At 36.8% G+C, this 19805-nt stretch overlaps 1 protein-coding gene across 1 annotated transcript in view; it reads left to right on the forward strand.

Annotated features, from left to right (window-relative positions):
• LOC126882167 (myelin transcription factor 1-like) overlaps positions 1-19805 on the forward strand; it is a 301373-nt gene that overhangs the window by 247016 nt on the left and 34552 nt on the right. The window contains exon 6 of the mRNA XM_050646990.1: positions 2507-2872. Coding sequence (XP_050502947.1) covers positions 2507-2872 — 366 coding nt within the window. The remainder of the gene's footprint in view (positions 1-2506; positions 2873-19805) is intronic.

Genomic DNA, 19805 nt, shown 5'->3' on the forward strand with positions numbered 1-19805 from the left:
AGAATGAATGACAGAAAGAAATTCTAGAGTTGATGAATGAAAGGAAAAAAACAAAACCATCAATAAGACCCGCTATAAACAGCTTCAAAACCAAATAAGAAGAAAAACTAGGGAGGCTAAAGAAACCTACTTCCCTGAAAAATGTAAAGAAATAGAAGAACTGCAAAACAGATATGACAACTTCAACCTCCATAAAAAAGTCAAAGAACTAGCCGAAGTAGGAAATAGAAGAACCTCAAATATATTGCTCGACAATAATGGAAATATAATGGAGACAGAACAAAAACTAGGACGATGGAAAGAGTACACTGAGGAACTATTTCATGACCAGAGAGAAGCTAGTACATCTTTAGATAGCCAAAAAGAGATAACCAAATCAGAGGTTAGTCAGGCATTAAACCCAATGAAAACCAATAAATCAGCTGGTCCAGATGAATTACCAAACGAGCTGGACATAATAGTAGAACTGTTCAACTATCTACAGAATCGTCCCTAGAGAAATGTTGACATCAGTATTTGTGTGTTTGCCAAAAAAAAGTGAATACCAAATGGTGTAGTGACTATCGAAACATAAGCTTAATGTCACATACCTTGAAAATGCTGTTGAAAATTATCCACGCCAGAATACACACTAAACTGGAGCTGGATATTAGTGACACTCAATATGGGTTCCGCAATGGTATGGGTTTCAGAGAGGCATTATTCTCCTTTAACGTGCTGACACAGAGATGTTTGGATGTTAACCGTCCTCTTTACATCTGTTTTATAAATAGGTCTGGATCCCGCGTATGAAAAAAAAGTTGATTAATAGCAAGCTGAAAATTTGTTAATAGCTTAAGGGTGTCTAGTCGGACAAACTTTGATATATGGGAACATTGGAACAGGGGCAGTTTTAATTGTGGAACAGGTTAAAAATTTGGAACAGTCACACCACGAAAACGGCACATTTATTTTGTCCGACAGAACAGACTTAAACTCTCCGAACAGAGATTAAACTCTTATGCAAAAATCAGACTGCTAATTATCACCAAATGGGCGCTTTAATGAGTGGAACATGTAGAATATGTCAAATGACAGGAATTATGACAGGTGATAAATAGCAGCCTGATTTCTGCATGAGTGTTTAATCTCTATTCGGAGAGTTTAAGTCTGTTCTGTCGGACAAAATAAATGTGCCGTTTTCGTGGTGTGACTGTTCCAAATTTTTAACCTGTTCCACAATTAAAACTGCCCCTGTTCCAGTGTTCCCATATATAAAAGTTTATCCGACTAGACACCCTTAAGCTATTAACAAATTTTCAGCTTGCTATTAATCAACTTTTTTTTCATACGCGGGATCCAGACCTAAAACTACAATAAAGCATTTGATAAAGTAAAATATGAATTAAAATTCTAAAAAATAAAAACCTAGATGAAAGAGATTTAAGGCTAATAACACACATCTATTACAATCAGCGAGCAGTAGTAAGAATTGAAAAAGAAATATCTGAAGAAATGGAAATAAAGAGCGGAGTCAGGCAAGGCTGCATTCTATTACCTCTATTATTTAACGCTTATTCTGAAGAGGTAATTCGAGAAACTCTGGAAAATGAAACAGTCGGCATAAGAGTAAATGGAGTCTTAGTTAACAACATCAGATATATTATGCAGATGATGCAGTAATAATAGCGGATAGTTTACAAGACCTGGAAAGACTCATGAGTAAAATAGTAAGGTGTAGTAGGGAGTACGGGCTCTCTCAACATTAAAAAGACGGAGTTTATGAAAATTAGTAAAAACAACCATAATACTAACGAAATCTTGATAAAGGACCAGCAGATCGAAAGAGTAAAAAGTACACTTATCTAGGAACACTTATAACAGAAAATAATGACTAAGCTGCAGAAATTAAAGTCAGAATCGAAAAAGCACGTTCTAATTTTATGAAAATGAAAAAGGTCCTATGTAGCAAAGATTTAAAGCAAAAATGTAAAGGAAACTATGCTATTAATATTTTACAATGTGCATAAAATTGTACATTTTTAAGACAACGTGGTGGGTAATTTACCGCGCAAATTGATACTTCATTAAGCCATTGTCAGTTAGATTGTCACTTATCCAACAGGCACATGTCTTAATTTCTTCTTCTTTTTGTAGAAGTATTAGACGTTGTTATTAATCAATGAAAAGTAGACCAAATAAGCTAAAGTTAAGCTAAGCTAGACCAAAAAAGTCTCATCTCTTCTCTTTGCAGAAGAGATAAGATGGAAGATAATCTCTTCCCTATCTCGTTTCATATCAATGATGCATCATCGATATGTATGTGTGTATTTTCTATAATTTTTTGCAGTGTATGTTCATTATTCGTATCTTTCACCCAGTTAATTTATTATCTTTATTGTAATAAGTATTCTTCAGGTTTCACCTAAAAATAAAAGTTCAGTCACTCCGAAAGTCATCAAACTGAAAGCCCGTTATTTTTAATCTATTATTTTAATAAAACATTCTTTAAAAACTTATCTTTTAGATTCCCAAACAGTACCTACTGAAATCGAAGAAATCCGCCACACCCGTGGTAGCACCGCTCGTAGAAGTCGTTAATGAAGTGCCTATGGGAAACCAATTGTCGTTGGATGAACACGAAGTAATTGCCGGTGGAGAAGAAGGAATTATGACAGAGGAAGATACAGAAATTGAAGGTGTCGAAGAATTGGAAACGATAGAAGGAATAGAAGAAGAGGAAGTGGAAGAAGTGGAAGGTATCGATGAATCCATGATTGAAGCTGAAGATGAAGATTTAGTTGAGACTGATATGGTGGCTGTTGAAGAAGGCGAGGAAATCTACATGCCCGAAGAAATAGAAGAAGAGGAGGAGGAAGTTTTCGTTAATGAGGTAAGTGTAGACATTATTAAACCTTTAACCTCAGTGTATTTTAATAATAGTCAGCCAACACAAGCCTAGTTATTTTTAACTTGAAAATGTTTTATAATTTTTTTTTTTATTTTTTACCAGACTGGATAAGGTTCCTTGAGAAGTATGGACTACCTATTATTTTTCGACATAATCGCCGTTGTGGTCGATACATTATTGCAGGCTGTGTGTGCCGTTGTCTGTCATCATTCATCATTCTCTTTGCCTTATCCCTATGCGGGGTCGGCTTCCCTAATTGCATTTCTCCACACAATTCTATCTTGGGTCATATCAATGTTAATCCCCTTTACTAACATGTCCTGCCTTATCGTCTCCCCCCAGGTCTTCTTTGGTCTTCCTCTCCTACTCCTTCCAGGAATCTGCACTTCAGCTATTCTTCGTATTGGGTGACCAACGTCTCGACGACCTATGCTCTCTCATTTTGGCATCAATTGGTGCCACACCTAGACTTCCCCTAATATATACTCATTTCTAATTTTATCCTTCTTTGTCACTACACTCATCCATCTAAGCATTCTCATTTCCGCCACGTGCATTCGTTGTTCCTCTTTCTTTTTCACTGCCCAACATTCAGTTCCGTACATCATAGCCGGTCTTATGGCTGTTTTATAGAATTTTCCCTTCAGCTTCATTGGAATTTTTTCTGTCACACAACACACCACTCGCTTCTTTCCACTTCATCCATCCAGCCCTAATTCTACTGCATGCATCTCCATTACTCTGTACTGTAATACCGATCCTAGGTACTTAAAACTATTGCTTTTCACAATCATTTCATCATCCAAAGATACCACTTTATTTGTAGTAGCTCCATCTTTAAATGAACATTCCAAATACTCTGTTTTTGTCCTACTAAGTTTTAAACCTTTTTCCTTCAGAGCTTGTCTCCACTGTTCCAGTTTTTGTTCCAAGTCTCTTTCGCTATTTCCTACTAACACGACATCATCAGCATACATTAAGCACCATGGAATGTTACCCTGTAGTTTCGCTGTTATCTGGTCCAAAACTAATGAAAATAAATACGGACTAAGCACAGAGCCTTGGTGCAATCATACTTACATGAAATTTATCAGTCTCTCCCACCCCTGTCCTAACACTAGTCGTTACTCCCTCATACATATCCCTCACAATCTTTACATATTCACCAGGGACTCCTTTCTTATTGAGTGCCCACCACAGAATCTCTCGAGGAACTCTATTATATGCTTTCTCAAGATCAATGAATACCATATGAGCGTTTGTTTCTTTATTCCTGTATTTTTTCATCAACTGCCTTATAATGAAAATTGCATCTGTTGTTGATCTACCCTGCATAAAGCCAAATTGATTCTCGGACATTTCGGTCTCTTCACGTATCCGTCTATCAATTACTCTTTCCCATATTTTCATGGTGTGGCTAAGCAGTTTTATAGCCCTGTAGTTTGTACATTGTTGTATATCTCCCTTGTTTTTGTAAACAGGTACCAGTATACTGTTTCTCCATTCGTCTGGCATTTGTCCAACTTCCATAATTCTATTAAATAGACCTGCTAGCCACCTTGTTCCTGTCTCCCCCAATGCTCTCCATACTTCCCCAGGAATATCATCTGGTCCTACCGCTTTTCCTTTCTTTATTTTCTGAAGCGCTTGAGCCACTTCCTCGTTGGTTATTTTGGTGACCATTGCTGCTACTGTCTCCGTTGACTCTACAGGCTGTCTGTCAAATTCTTCATTTAATAAGCTGTCAAAGTACTTTCTCCACCTCTTTTTGATATCCCTTTCATGAACTAGTATTTTATTATTTTCATCTCGGATACATCTAATCTGATTAAAATCTTTTGCTTTCTTTGCTCTCTGTTTGGCTATTTTATACAGGGTGTCCCGGAAAATAGTGCGTTCCTTAAAGGTGTGGGTAGAATGCACCATTTAAAAGAAAACTTTCTTATAAATTTTTTTTTCTAAAGTCATCTGTTGCCCCAAAAAATTAAAATAATGTATTTTACTAAAATTTACATTTGGCAACACGGCAGTTTTATTTATTTTGACACAGCTTAGATAAAAATATACAAATTGTAAACACAAACAGTCATATCATAATCACCTGTAACCCCAGAATAGGTACATCCTATTGTTGTGATATTGTCATGATTTCGATAGCGAGTATATCATGATATTATGTTAATTACGTTTAGTGCAAGATTTACAGCAAGGCTATTTACCTCCAAGTAAAATAAGATCTTCAGAGAACCCGAATTTCTGTGTAAAGTGTTATGTGCAGATAAAGTTTATTTTTACGAATGGTGTGTTTAACTTTCGTGGTTGACAAAAGTATGAATTTGTGGGCTGGGAATATTTTTTATAATCATCTAATTGAACCATTCGAACTTCCCAGAAGATTGAATGGAGAAATGCAGGTACTCAAATGTTTGCAACATGTTCTATCGATGCTTCTTGAAGACGTAGCTTTATTGTAATAAAAAAATTTTATGTAAGTTAAAACACTATACAAACCTTATTTATTAGATATTTAATAAACACAAATATTATGCTGTTTTTCTATTACTGTTATCAGTATTTTATCAATGTATATTATGCCTATGATCGATGATTCATGATAGTTGAGTTACAGTAAAATTATTTTAGCACAGAAGGAACGCAGCGCTGCCGGCTGTATTTGCTTTTCTGTGGACATTAATCAAATGCATTAAAATTAATAAATTATTTTTTTGAAAACGGTTGACTTAACAAAAAAAATTTATTAGACTTTTTTGCTCTAAATGGTGCACTTAGCCCATACCTTGAAGGAACGCACTATTTTCCGGGACACCCTGTATATCTTCGTTTCGCCTTCCCTGGTATCAAGTTGATCGTATAGGTTTGAATACGCTTCTGCTTTGGCTTTTGCTACTGCTACTTTCGCTTCCTTTTTCGCCACCATATAGTTTTGAAGATCTGTGTCGGATCTGGTTTCTTGCCACTTTTTATATAATTTTCTCTTCTCTTTTATTTTTCCTTGTACTTCGTTTGACCACCACCAAGTCTCTTTATCGTCAAACTTTTTTCCTGACGTTTTCCCAAGTATTTCAATAGCAGTCTCTCTAATACTACTGGCCATTTTTCTCCAAATTGTATTAGGGCCGATGTCTGTATTCCCGTATAATTTGCAGAGCCTTGTGCCTTACTGTGTCATAGGCTGCTTTCAAATCTACAAAAGCAGCCCCTGTTATAACTTTTTCTTCAAAACACATTGAAGAGGGCTTTGAAAAAAAAAACTATAACAAGGGCTGCTTTCGTAGATTTGACAGCAGCCTATGACACAGTAAGGTCGCGTTCAGAGTGGACGAGCAAAGAGCAACAAGCAAAGAGCAAAGAGCAAAAAGTGCACGTTCAGAGTGGACGAGCAAAGAGCAAAGAAGTGCTAATAGCGGGTAGTTACGCTAGACGAGAGTTTAGTTCTTTTCCACTCGGCAGTATGGATAGGAGCGGTAGGATATTTGCTTTTTACTCTCACAGTAGTCCATGTAGTGAGACCGCTCCCGTCTGAAAAAATTTCCGATTCGGTCTCTTTGTGGATTCCTATTTAAAAATATTTTAAAATTTCCTTTAAACAAATCTGAAGGCTGCCAGGCGGAATTTTTGGGCAGAAATTGTTTAAACAATTTTTTTTAAACAAATACAAAATATCACGTTTTTTTGCTCTGGAACATATATTTTTAAGTTTTGTGGGTCATTCTAAACAACAAAGGTATCTTGTAAATGTTCTCAAAAATTGATAGTTTTCGAGTTATAGGCAATTTAAAATCTGAAAAATGCGAAAATACGCATTTTCGAGGCCTAAAAACTCATATTTAAATTAGTATTTTTGAGGTTGCCAGATATTTAAATAGAAGTTTAAACATTGAGATTCAAGACTCTGAAGAGTGATCGCGTCCAGGGGCGTGCAGTCCATGGAAGCAAGGGAAGCATTGCTTCCCTTGGTTTCCGTAGTAATGCCGTACCATCTGAGTAACTGAGATAATTTTAAAAAAATTGAACAAACACATAATAAGCAGGATTTTAAGTTGCGTACGAGAATATTTAATTATGTAGTACAAGCAGCAAGTACCTAACTAATAAGAAAAGACAAACGTATTTTACTCTATTTTTGTCATACAGTAAATAACTAAGCAATGAAATAGGTACCCATACTAGTATAAGCAGCGCTGTATGCTGCATCCTTCCGTACTCGGACCATGATCGTATTTCTACGGTGGTATTCGGAGTTATATCGGCATAATAATCTGATTTTTAAGTTGCTTCTCTCCAGCGACTCAAGCCTATGTAAAAATCATCGGGGTTAGATGGTGAGCGGTGAGTTCAAATTTGGGGCATATCTTTAGCTTATAAGCAGTTTTGTCAATTGCATACGAAGATGTTTTTGGTGAATTTAAATGGGATTTACCAGCATTTGACAATGACGGGCTTCGTTGACTGATTTTTTGAAAGTATGAAGATGGATTTTATTGAAGTATTTATATAAATAAGTACATAGAATTATTTATATTATAAATACTAAATATAAATATTATTTATATAAATATATTATAAAATATGTATTAGTGTTTTGGAAAATGGTGAAAATGTGAAATGTGGGATACAGAAACCATAAATAGCTCGAGAGGATTTTTGGATAGTTTAAAAGATTATTTGAATTTTACTTTATAACTTAGCTTTTTTCAGAAATATTTCCATTCTCAGATAATTTATTTAATGTATTGCAATGCAAGATAAACGAGATTGGTTTCTGTGTAAAAAAATTAGCGTATTTAAAGATATTATTAACAAAAAGAGAGAGATGACTTTGAAAAATGCTCGAATAATATGATGGCAAGAAGTTAAGTTAAGCCTAAAAGGAAACGAATAGGTACGCACTGATAATGTTGGAGATGTCGAATCGTGCTACCGCCAACTATACAATTTACCAGATTTTCAATCAAATATGTCAACGAATGGAAAATAGGTTTTAAGAATTTTGATGACCGAGACTTTCTTTAGCTGTGCAATTTTAATACATTAAAAAAACACATTTTCCTGAAAAACAAACAAAATCTTTGATGCGTCTTTATGGACAATATTTTGACTTGATTTCATTAAGTTCAGAACTAACAGCTTTATATGAGACTGAGGATATTGAGTATTGACACAAAAAATATTGCCAGTGAGTTACTAATATTTTTTCCACCTACCTCTACCGAAACTATACATTTCCTGACCTGATTGTAGGGAGGAAAGGCGTACCTACTTTTCGTCCCTAGGGAGACAAGGTACTTTTACTCCCTAGGGAGTATACCTAGTAGTATCTATACGTTTTATAAAGGATTTTACTTGTTTTCTTTTCCAATTGAATATAATCTGAATAAGAAATGTCACAATATCCACGTTTGTACAAGGAAGTTATAGACAAGTTTTCGAAAAATGGTAGAAGAACTGAATTACATTATAAATAGGTGTTTTTACAATTTTTTTTATAAATTGCTTCCCCTGTTTCAAATTTCACCGCACGCCCCTGATCGCGTCTAACCTTAATTTATACCGTTGTTTTTTAATTGTTAAATATGCGTGTTTATCCGATTTTTTTGCCGGTGCGGCGCGCTCTATTTAAAAAATCTCCTATTTTCCTCCGAAAATTATTTTTTCTAGATTTATTGGGATTTTCTAAATAAAATAAGTTTCTTGGCATTTTTCTCAAAAGTTAACAGTTTTAAAGTTATAAGCGATTTAAAATTCAAAGATGAGTTTTTTATTAACTTATAATTTGAAAACTATTAACTTTTGAGAAAAATGTTAAGAAACTTATTTTATTTAGAATGTCCCAAAAAATCTAGAAAAAATAATTTTCGGAGGAAATAGGAGATTTTTGAAGGTAACTCACAACTTGGAAAAGCCTATAGTTTTCTAACTTTGCTTCTGGTGAACCAACTGAGTTGGAACAAGCAGATATATTATATTTGTGTCACCGAGAAGCAAAAAAGGTAACGCACAACTTGGAAGAACCTATAGTTTTCTAACTTAGTTTTTGGTGAAGCAACGGAGTTGGAACAAGCAGATATAGTATAATTGTGTCACCGGTAAGCGAAAAAGGTAACGCACAACTAGGAAGAACCTATAGTTTTCAAGGACTACCTATTTCGCTTTCCAGTGACACACTTATAGTATATCTGCTTGTTCCAACTGCGTTGCTTCACCAGAAACGAAGTTAGAAAACTATAGGCTCTTCCAAGTTGTTAGTTACCTTTTTCGCTTTCCGGTGACACAATTATAATATATCTGCTTGTTCCAACTCCGTTGCTTCACCAGAAGCGAAGTTAGAAAACTATAGGTTCTTCCAAGTTGTGCGTTACCTTTTTCGCTTTACGGTGGCACTATTATAATATATCTGCTTGTTCCAACTCCATTGCTTCACCAGAAACGAAGTTAGATAACTATATACTCTTCCAAGTTGTGCGTTACCTTTTTTGCTTTCCGGTGGCACAATTATAATATATCTACTTGTTCCAACTCCGTTGCTTCACCAGAAACGAAGTTAGAAATCTATAGGTTCTTCCAAGTTGTTAGTTACCTTTTTCGCTTTCCGGTGACACAATTATAATATATCTGCTTGTTCCAACTCCGTTGCTTCACCAGAAGCGAAGTTAGAAAACTATAGGTTCTTCCAAGTTGTGCGTTACCTTTTTCGCTTTACGGTGGCACTATTATAATATATCTGCTTGTTCCAACTCCATTGCTTCACCAGAAACGAAGTTAGATAACTATAGACTCTTCCAAGTTGTGCGTTACCTTTTTTGCTTTCCGGTGGCACAATTATAATATATCTACTTGTTCCAACTCCGTTGCTTCACCAGAAACGAAGTTAGAAATCTATAGGTTCTTCCAAAATGTGCATTACCTTTTTCGATTTCCGGTGACACAATTATAATATTTCTGCTTGTTCCAACTCCGTTGCTTCACCAGAAACGAAGTTAGAAAACTATAGGCTCTTCAAAGTTGTTCGTTACCATTTTCGCTTTCCGGTGACACAATTATAATATATCTGCTTGTCTCAACTCCGTTGCTTCACCAGAAACGAAGTTAGAAAACTATAGGCTCTTCAAAGTTGTTCGTTACCATTTTCGCTTTCCGGTGACACAATTATAATATATCTGCTTGTTCCAACTGCGTTGCTTCACCACAAACGAAGTTCGAAATCTATAGGTTCTTTCAAGTTGTGCGTTACCTTTTCACTTTCCGGTGACAATTAAAATATTCTGCTTGTTCCAACTGCGTTGCTTGAAACACCAGAAACAAAGTTAAATTTTTAATTTATGAATGTTTTTTTTATATTGATAACGATTTCCGAAGTGAAAGTCGAAACGTCAAGTAAACTTGATTTCAAACTCGAATTGTGGCTTGTGCCCAAATAAAATAGTAAATCTTATTTTGTATTTCTCACGCCGCGCCGGTAAGAAGACAACAATGAAATTACCTTTTTTACATTGGTTCGCACGTATATTTTTTATTTCAGCTTCGAGATGGATGACGTCACTAGTATGTAAATGCCAAAAAATTTTAATTTAAAAATAAAAATCGACCTGTTTCCGGATTTTTTTTAAAATCGTCGATTTACGAAATAATGAATTTATTCCATTTGGTTTTGCCACACTGTAGAACTAATAATAATTATTAAGTTACATAATATTTATTTAATTATAAAATTGCATAAAGTTATAAATTTAAAAAGTCATCGTCGTCCTTTTAATAGGGAATCTTTCGATCCCATAACAGGTTTCTTTGAATCATAATACTTGTTTCATAACACTTCAGCTATCAGGTTACCGAGATTCATTTTTCGGAAAAATACCAAAATAGTCCCATGTCATGAGACTGATCCCGTCTGGAAAAATTTCTGATTCGGTTTCTTTGTGGATTCCTATACAAGTACAGTTTCATACAATATTTTATCTACGATAAACAAATAAAAAAACTGTAACTCTTCGTCACTGGAATTCATTTCTATTCTACAATTTTTAGAACTTTGGCATTTAAAAATTCTAACTTCTTTCAAACCACAAAACTGTAAAAACTTTTGTCGTAATTTATTGCTCATTATGTCATCACCATGACAACGCCAAAGTTAAGGATATTTGATTATATGAAAGTGTATTAAAAACAGTGCGAAAAAGTAAGTCCCATTTAAAATACATTGTTACTTCACGCTCACTTTAAACACTTCACGCACTGCTATCTATAATGACAGTTTTCACAAACTAAAAACTTACACATAATATAACATAGAGTAGATAAAATTGTTTAAACAATTTCTGCCCAAAAATTCCGCCCGGTGCTCTTCAGATTTGTTTAAAGGGGACATTTTTGAATAGGAATTGACAAAGAAACCGAATCAAAATTTTTTTCAGACGGGAGCGGTCTCACAACATGGACCAAAGAGTGCGAGCGGAGAAATCAAACTTGTTTGGTTTCGCCGCTTTGCTCTTTGCTAGCACTCTGTGTACCTCCATTTCCCAGTATGAGTTTGATTTCTTCGCTTTGCTCTTTGCTCGTCCACTCTGAACGCGGCCTAAGGCACAAAACATTGCTCCGCAAGTTATACGACAACCTCAATGACCACCATCTGGGTAAGGTCGTATATTCCTTACTGCAAAACAGACGTTTTTTTCGTTATGCTGGAGGGCAAAGTAAATAGGTGGAGAGTCCAAAAGAACTGCCTCCCACATGGAAGTGTTTTAGCACCAATGCTCTTCAATATATACACAAACGACCAACCTAAGCCAACTAAAACCAAGCATTTCCTCTATGCTGACGATCTCGCAATATGTTCTCAATGAAATAGCTTTGAAGAAGTGGAGGAGAAACTCGAAACTGCCTTAAAAACAATGAAAACAATGACGGAGTACTGTCTGCAGAATTCCCTGAGACCCAATCCCTCTAAACCCCAAGTCTGCAACTTTCACCTTCACGCAAAGGAAGCCAAGCGAAAACTCCAAATTGCGTGGAATGGAGAACACACAGACCAACCTATATATCTTGGAGTAACTCTGGACCGGTCCCTCACCTACAGACAACATTGCATAAAAACGAGAGGGAAAGGAACAACGGCACAGGCATTGTGTTTCTCAACTGCTGAATATGCGTGCCCCGTTTGGGGCAGATCTGCCCACGCCGAACAAGTTCATACTACTATGACGTGATTTTGTCACTCGACTGTTTTCAGCTCCTTGCCTATTTATTATAATTTAACAGAAAGGGTCTTGTTTACCGAATTTGAATGCATTTAAAAGGGGACCTTGTAACAAAAAAAAAAGAAAACTTCTGTTGGAGTGAAAGTAAAGAGAGTGATAAACTCCAACAGAAGTAAGGAAAAAAGGAAGTAAATAACTGTGGGATATAAAAATGAAAATAGATGGGATGTAAAGAAAAGGGTGAAGTGGCTTCTATGTGGAGAAGCCGCAGTAGGAAAAATACTACTTTCCAGTAGTATTGGTGGAGGAAAGTGGAAGGATGTAGAGACAGAGGCAAACTGAATAGAGTTGGCTAGCAAGAGATGCAAGAGAACAACTTGACACTCAAGGATGGATACGGCTCGTTTGCATGCCTGTCGAAGAACAGTAGCTTTAAGTAGATAGTAATGATGACTAAAAGGTGAAATAATAAAATAAGAATAATGTACTGAAAATGAATGAAGATGAATAATTGCTAAGAAGGAACAAAATAAATCAAACTAACTAAGCATGGGCGCCATGAAAATGATCTTCGATCATTCTCCCAGGTATCTTACACTGCTGTTAAATATTAAATATATTAAATATATAAGTAAATGTAAATATAAAGGGAATAAGAATAAATGATGTACAAAATAAATAAACATTTATTAAAATTAACTACCAGATTTTTAACAATCTCCGAGCTAGACAAAGCATATACTGTGACTCATAACATGACAAAAGTTATACAAAGGTTATATCTAAGATAACAACAATAATGTTATCGGTTACAAAATTACATAAGTACCTCTTACTTACATATAGGGTACAATTCACATGAGTCTTCTACCAAATGGTGATAGTACGCTTGCTACGTACCACTAAATTGAAACCGACAACAAGCCTCACTAAGAGAAAATACAATAATGAATTAAGCAAATGTATTAATAAAAGTTATAAAAATGAAGCTAAGATAAATACTGAAACGAATTAACATAGTGCATTAAACCAAATGTCTGAAATATAAAAACCAATAGTTACTCAATGCACAACACTACATGTTCCGAAACAAATCCATTTATCGAACGACTTCCAGATAAGGTTCGATGCTGCAATCCATTGAATGAGCACACGGAGAGTGCTAACCTGTCCTATCCGTAGGTGCAGGTGGAAAGATGACAGAAAATGGGACTGGACGTCCCAAAGTGTGTTTCCCTAATTGACATATTCCCAGTGACTTGACTGTGGCTGTAATGGTTGCCCTAGCTGGTCAAAGGGGCTACGACTTCACATGGTGGTTTCTCCAAAATGGCTAAAAACATTCCCAGTTTTATTTTCCATTTTAAACATGAGCAAAAAGTAAAGGGAAGAAGAAATAATTGAGGAAACTTTTTAGAAGTAATAGTATAGAAAAACCGACCCTTAAAAATGGAACAAAAACCAATCTCAGGTAACCTTGAACTATTTTTGAGTGTGAAGACATGAACAAATGACATTGAATGTGAAATTTGAATAAGATTTATCTGAGGGAATATCTGTAAAAATATATTGAATTTATAAAAATATTGGATGTTCAATAAATTTAAAACCTACAGAGAAATGAATAGAGAATATTATTTCCAATATTAATTGAGAATTGCATATGTTTGGTTATGTCTAACCAAAATCTATTAATATATAATTTTCCTTGAATGAATATTCAATAATCGAAATAATCTACATAAAATCCAAATAATGAGTTGACTAAGAAATTTTAACAATGGGACTAATATTTAAATATTCAAGGCTAACAAAAAATTATTATAAAAAAGATTTTGTTACCGGTGATTTTTATTCCAATTCCAGAAGGAGTTGTTCCACATGTCTCCCTACTGCAGAAAACCCTTGGTGGTAACTTTTTCACTTTAATTAAACTGTATGTTATAAAATAAAAATCCTCCGCCATTTTATGGTACCAACCAACTTCACTTCACAACAGCCACAAGTCAAGTAAGGAACCTTCCTCGCTACTTCAACGAGGAAAACGTCAAACTCTCACGGAACACGAATTAAACGACAAGGAACGGTTCAACTAGGTTCCGTACGCCTAAGTGTGACGTCACGTAAGGAGTCCTTTACGAGAAAATTAAAGAGATTAATTGGGAGGTTAAGAGAAAATAATTATGAAGATAATTAAAGAGCTAAAAATGATATTATAACGGGTGGACCGTTACAACCTTTTAAACAAATATACATATTAACCTCGATATTTCTTTCTAGAAAATGCTTGTTTGATATTTGTGTAAATAACCCTTCGATTGTTATTCTACAATAAGATGAAATCTTCCGTAATAATCTTTCTTGTTCTGGAACATTGTAATAATGTATAAATAAGGGTTTTTGGAATTAGTAAGTTAGTTGTGAATTTGAATACGTCGGTGTATTTTGATATATGTCGGGCGCGATATATTTTTGTAATTGAAATTATGTAAGTACATTATTTTATATTTGGTGTAATAAATAAATTAGATATCGTATTTTGTAAAATAAAAGATATAAATTCAGTGTCTTTTGTTTAGAAGTAAGTTATTAAAAATAAATAGTCAACTAAATTAAACTTAATGCCTAAAAGCATAAATAATAAAATAGTAGTCAGTTTTATAACAGTGATGTCAAGTGTGGGGTTAATTTAAATAAATAAAATTAACATAAATTCGGCCCCCGATAGTGGCTGCAAGACTTTGACGTGAGTTCGGGGGCTTAAGCTGACAGTTTAGATAGGGCTGTAGTCTGGTGTAGGAAGTGGAACAAGTATGCATGTGTGAATGAATAGGATCTCCCTAATAAAGAGCTCTCCGCTGAGTGTAGGTACCCCCTATAAACGGGCTACGCCTGATGAATGGGAAGTATGAAAGTATGTGAAACGACCTTGCTAGATCAGTTCCTGTCACCACTTGGTTCTCTGGGGTATCTGGGAATCTCTCCTAGGTAGTCTAGACACTAAAAGTGTACGAACTGCTCCAGCGACCAAGAAGCAGCCTACCCCAAACCTACCCAAGCTAAGGTGGATGGTAATCGTGCCGATGGCTGGATGGCCACAGGGTGTATGTGGTCGTGAACGATCCCCTTGGGGTACCAGGCGAAAACCCATTGCATATAGCCTTCCTCTGGTAATGCGGGGCTCTTCCAGCGGTGACCAACCTTTCCCTAGCTACTCGTGGGAACATCATGGACTCAAATAACAAACTAACAATAACAAACAAAAAACCAAAACCAAATCCCGAGGCTGAACCAAAACGTTCACCTCAGCTAGAGGCCGCGGTTGAGGACGGACAGCAATGTTCACCTCAAGCGTCGGCCCAAGCAGAGGCCGGACAAGGAACACCTCGGGAAAATCGACAAAAGCGCCACAAACTTAGTGGCGCCGAGCTAAAAAGAAGGAGGAAGGCCAGAGAGGCGGCGGGGAAGGCACCTACGGGAGCCACCCGTCCCTCTCTAGCCCCTCCAAAAACAAAGGTGAGGGTGCCCGCATCGGAAGCTGTCAACAGTTCTACCTCCAAAAGAGGACAGGAACCGACAGCCCCCGGTGTGAAGCGCCTTCACCCAAGCACTTCCACGGAGGGCACGCCGCAGAAGCACAAGAAGGTACGCAGCGGTGGAAACACCACTGCCCCTTCCCAAAGCTTCGCGGAAGCCGCCGTAACACACCTTAGGGTAGCTATCATAGATAAGGTAAACCCGTACGGCAATGTTTCTGCCGACCGGGAAAACCTTATCAAACGCAGCCTGATGGAGGAATTGGACAGAGCAATCTTGTCCACCTCCAACAGAAAAGCAAAAGCGCCCACGTTTAAGTCGTGGACCTACTCTGGTGAGATCATCAGAGTGGCCTGCGATGACGACGAGGCGCTTGCGTGGCTAAAAAAGGCTATAGATGACCTCAAACCGTGGGAGGACGCATCACTGGCTGTTGTCAGTCAGGATGAGCTGCCGAAGCTTACTAAAGCCTCTCTATGGATCTCGGAGGATGTTACTAACACCTCCGATGACACAGAAAGAGTGCTGCGGAGGCTAACGGCGCAAAATCCAGACATGTCAGTGGCGAGATGGTGTACCTTCCACCATGAGGCCAAAACCGATCCAAACGGACACCTGTTCGTCTTCGGAATCGGAGACGAGTACATGGCTGTCCTTAAGAAAAGAGCAATGAGGCTGAGCTACGCGTTCACCTCATTGACTCTAAAAGCAAGCAAACAAAAAATGGAGGGCACCTCCTCGGAACCAGGGACCTCAGATACTCGGCAACCGGATACGGTCACTGAGACTGAAACACCCGTGGTTCCACAGCAGGACGACGACCATCAGATGGTGGTCGACGAACCCTGCAGAGGAAGCACCGAAACGACTAAGGCTGCCGCCTCCTCAAGTGAGGAGGAAATGGACGCCTAAAAAGAACCAATACGACACCTTCGCCATGGGCAAAGACGTCGGGAAAAAGGTAACGATTATTCACAAAATTCACATTCATGCCAGCACAAAAAGGTGGTATGCAGGTATGCACCCTCGGGAAACATCTTAGGGTAGTTGGGGGTAGTTACCCCCTACCAATAGGGGTTGCTGAATTAAACAATATGTATAACTGCTTATTTATTACCAACTATAAAGACCACAGTAAATAGTTGATGTGCTCGCGGTAAAACCATCTGCTAGAGCATCTGGATTGAGAATGTTCTTTTTTAATAATACGAATGAATTAGAATGAATCACCATACCTTCGTGTTTATATAAACAAACTTATAACATCTAGTTTGTTTATATTGTCGACTCAGCGTGGCCATGACATACGAAAATATGAATTAGTTGACTATGCAATATCGTCGACTGGTACTTCTAACAAAACTAGGTGACCCAGTAAAAATGTAAACAAATGTGTATGTTTTGGTTTTCGTTTCTAGTACATTTAAGAATTAAATGAATATGTGTTGATCTCAATTTTGGATGTTGATAAACCCTTACAGTGGCAACCGCGACACTCTGCCGCCACCTGGATGTAAAGGAGGATGCAATAGCATTAATCCAAGAACCTTGGATAATTAAGACCAAAATAACTGGTTTTGGCAGTCTAAATGGTCAAATCTTCAGCTTACCAAGCAACCAACAACCGAGAACAGCAATATATGTTCCCAGGAAAATCAAAGCCTCCCCCTGGTGCAGTTTTGCACCTCAGACGTAACTGCTGTGAAAGTAAACTGCCCATGGGGAAAAGGCAAAAACAGAGAGTTGATGCTAGTATCGGTCTACCTACCCTCAGATGCAGCCACCCTACCACCAACAAAGGAGATGGAAGATCTGGTAGACCATTGTCTCAGCCAGAAGGTAGAACTTATTATCGGCTGCGATTCGAATTCTCACCATCTAGGCTGGGGCAGCAAAGATAACAACTCTCGAGGTAAGTCTCTTTATGACTATTATTAGTAAAGATTTGTATATCTTAAATAGAGGCACGGAACCTACATTTATTAATGTTCGTAGCCAAACAGTTATAGATACCAAGCTAGCAACAGCAGAAATATCTAATAAAATTCAGAACTGACAGGTCTCTGAGGACATCTGTATGTCTGATCACCGCTGGTTGACCTATATTATTAGTCTGGAAAAAAGCCTTATCAAATCTCGCGACCCTAGGAGGACGGATGTAGAACTCTACAACCGCCTCTTAGAAGATGCTCTGCGGAATGAAAAGGCTTTAACTCCAGGAACTTATACAGAATTGGAAAGGTACAGGGTATCTATCCAAAATTAAGTAAGCTACGCTTATAAAAAATCCTTCCCGATAAGGATGGTCCAGGAAAGTCGCAAAACCAACTCTTGGTGGTGCACTGAACTGGAACACCTTAGAAAGACAGCAAGAACTTCTTTTAATAAAGCAAACGCACCAAACTCAAAGAGGATTGGGATATTTATCAATCAAACCTCAGAGAGTTTAAGAAAGTCTTCAGACAAAAACAAAGAGCTGCTTGGAGAGCCTACTGTGAGGAAATCGAAGATTTTCCGCAAGCTTTTAGGCTACAAAAAGCGCTCTCAAAAGATCCACATCGGCATATCAGCATACTAACAAAGGAAGATGGAAGCAAAACTTCCAACCTTTGCGAAAGTGCTGAGGTACTGATGAAAACACACTTCCCCGGTTCTAGTATTTCAAAAGCACCGAACTGGACGGAAGAAATAATCATACCCACACCAAATGACTGGCATCTTGCCAGAACATTAATTAGTGAGGAAAAGATAAGATGGGCCAAATCGTGCTTTTCGCCCCTTTTAAGTCACCAGGGCCTGACGGCATATATCCAGCCCTACTACGGTGGGGACTGGATATCCTTTTCAGAGCCTCCTTGGCTCTGAGATATATTCCTAGAGAGTGGAGAGAGGTACGTGTGGTCTTCATACCAAAACCAGGTAGGATGGATTACACCCTACCGAAGGCTTTCCGACCAATTAGCCTAACATCTTTTCTCTTGAAAACGATGGAAAGGCTATGCGAGAGGTACATAAGAGATGAAGTTCTGGTTCATAATCCACTCATGCAAATCAACATGCATATACTTCGGGAAGATCTACCGATTCTGCACTTCATCAAGTAGTGGGAAGAATTGAAAGATCGCTGGATAATAAAGAATCCACCCTAGGTATATTCATAGACATTGAGGGAGCGTTTGATAAAACAACTTTCCCAACCATCACCCAACAGCTCAATGTCAGGAATGTCCCCCTGGCCGTGAGCGAATGGATATTCAGTATGCTGTCAAATAGAGCAATAAATTAATTATTTATATGGGAAATAAACCACAATTAAAATGAAAAAAATAATTTTATTAACGTTTCGTTATATAAATAATATAATTTCATTATATAAATCACCTAGAGGTGACCTGAAATTATTGAATCAAGATAATGATGAAGATGAAAATGAAAGTCCAAATAATACACTAGAGAATTCCTCTACTGAATCAATACCAGAGGACATAGAAAATTTATCTATTCAAGAACCCAATCAAGTACCTGATGATAATCATGAACCAAGATTGGAAAATTCAGGTTTTCAATCTAGCCGTAAATCAGCTAGAACTAAAAATAAACCACGATATTTGCAAGATTTTGTTCAAAAATAGGGCCGGGTGAATGTAGTATAATTTAGTATTCTTTTGTCATTGTTTATTTTATTGATTAATTGTTTTGTCATTCAAATTAATTCTACTGTCAAGTTTTATGTGAATAAAAGCCTAATTTTGTAAAAGGCATTTTTACTACAATTTAAATTTAAACAAATTATCAACTATTGAATTTAATCCAAATAATATTTTAGTAAGTTTTGACATAAACAGTTTATTTACAAATGTACCATTAGATAAAACTTTAAACATAATCAAAACGAAATTAGAGAATGATAATACATTGGCAACTAGGACAAGACTAAATGTATCAGCTATAATGGAGTTATTGACATTATGTACCAATAATACCTATTTTCAACTAAACAATGAATTCTATAAACAAAATTTTGGTCTAGCAATGGGCTCTTCTTTATCTCCATTATTGGCTAATATATTTATGGAGGATTTCGAAACTAATATTATTTCTAAACAAAATTTAAAACCCACAGTATGGTGGAGATATGTAGATGATGTGTTTTCAATATGGCC

Source organism: Diabrotica virgifera, chromosome 3 (assembly GCF_917563875.1).
Source record: "Diabrotica virgifera virgifera chromosome 3, PGI_DIABVI_V3a".
NCBI classification, from domain to species: Eukaryota; Metazoa; Arthropoda; class Insecta; order Coleoptera; family Chrysomelidae; genus Diabrotica; species Diabrotica virgifera.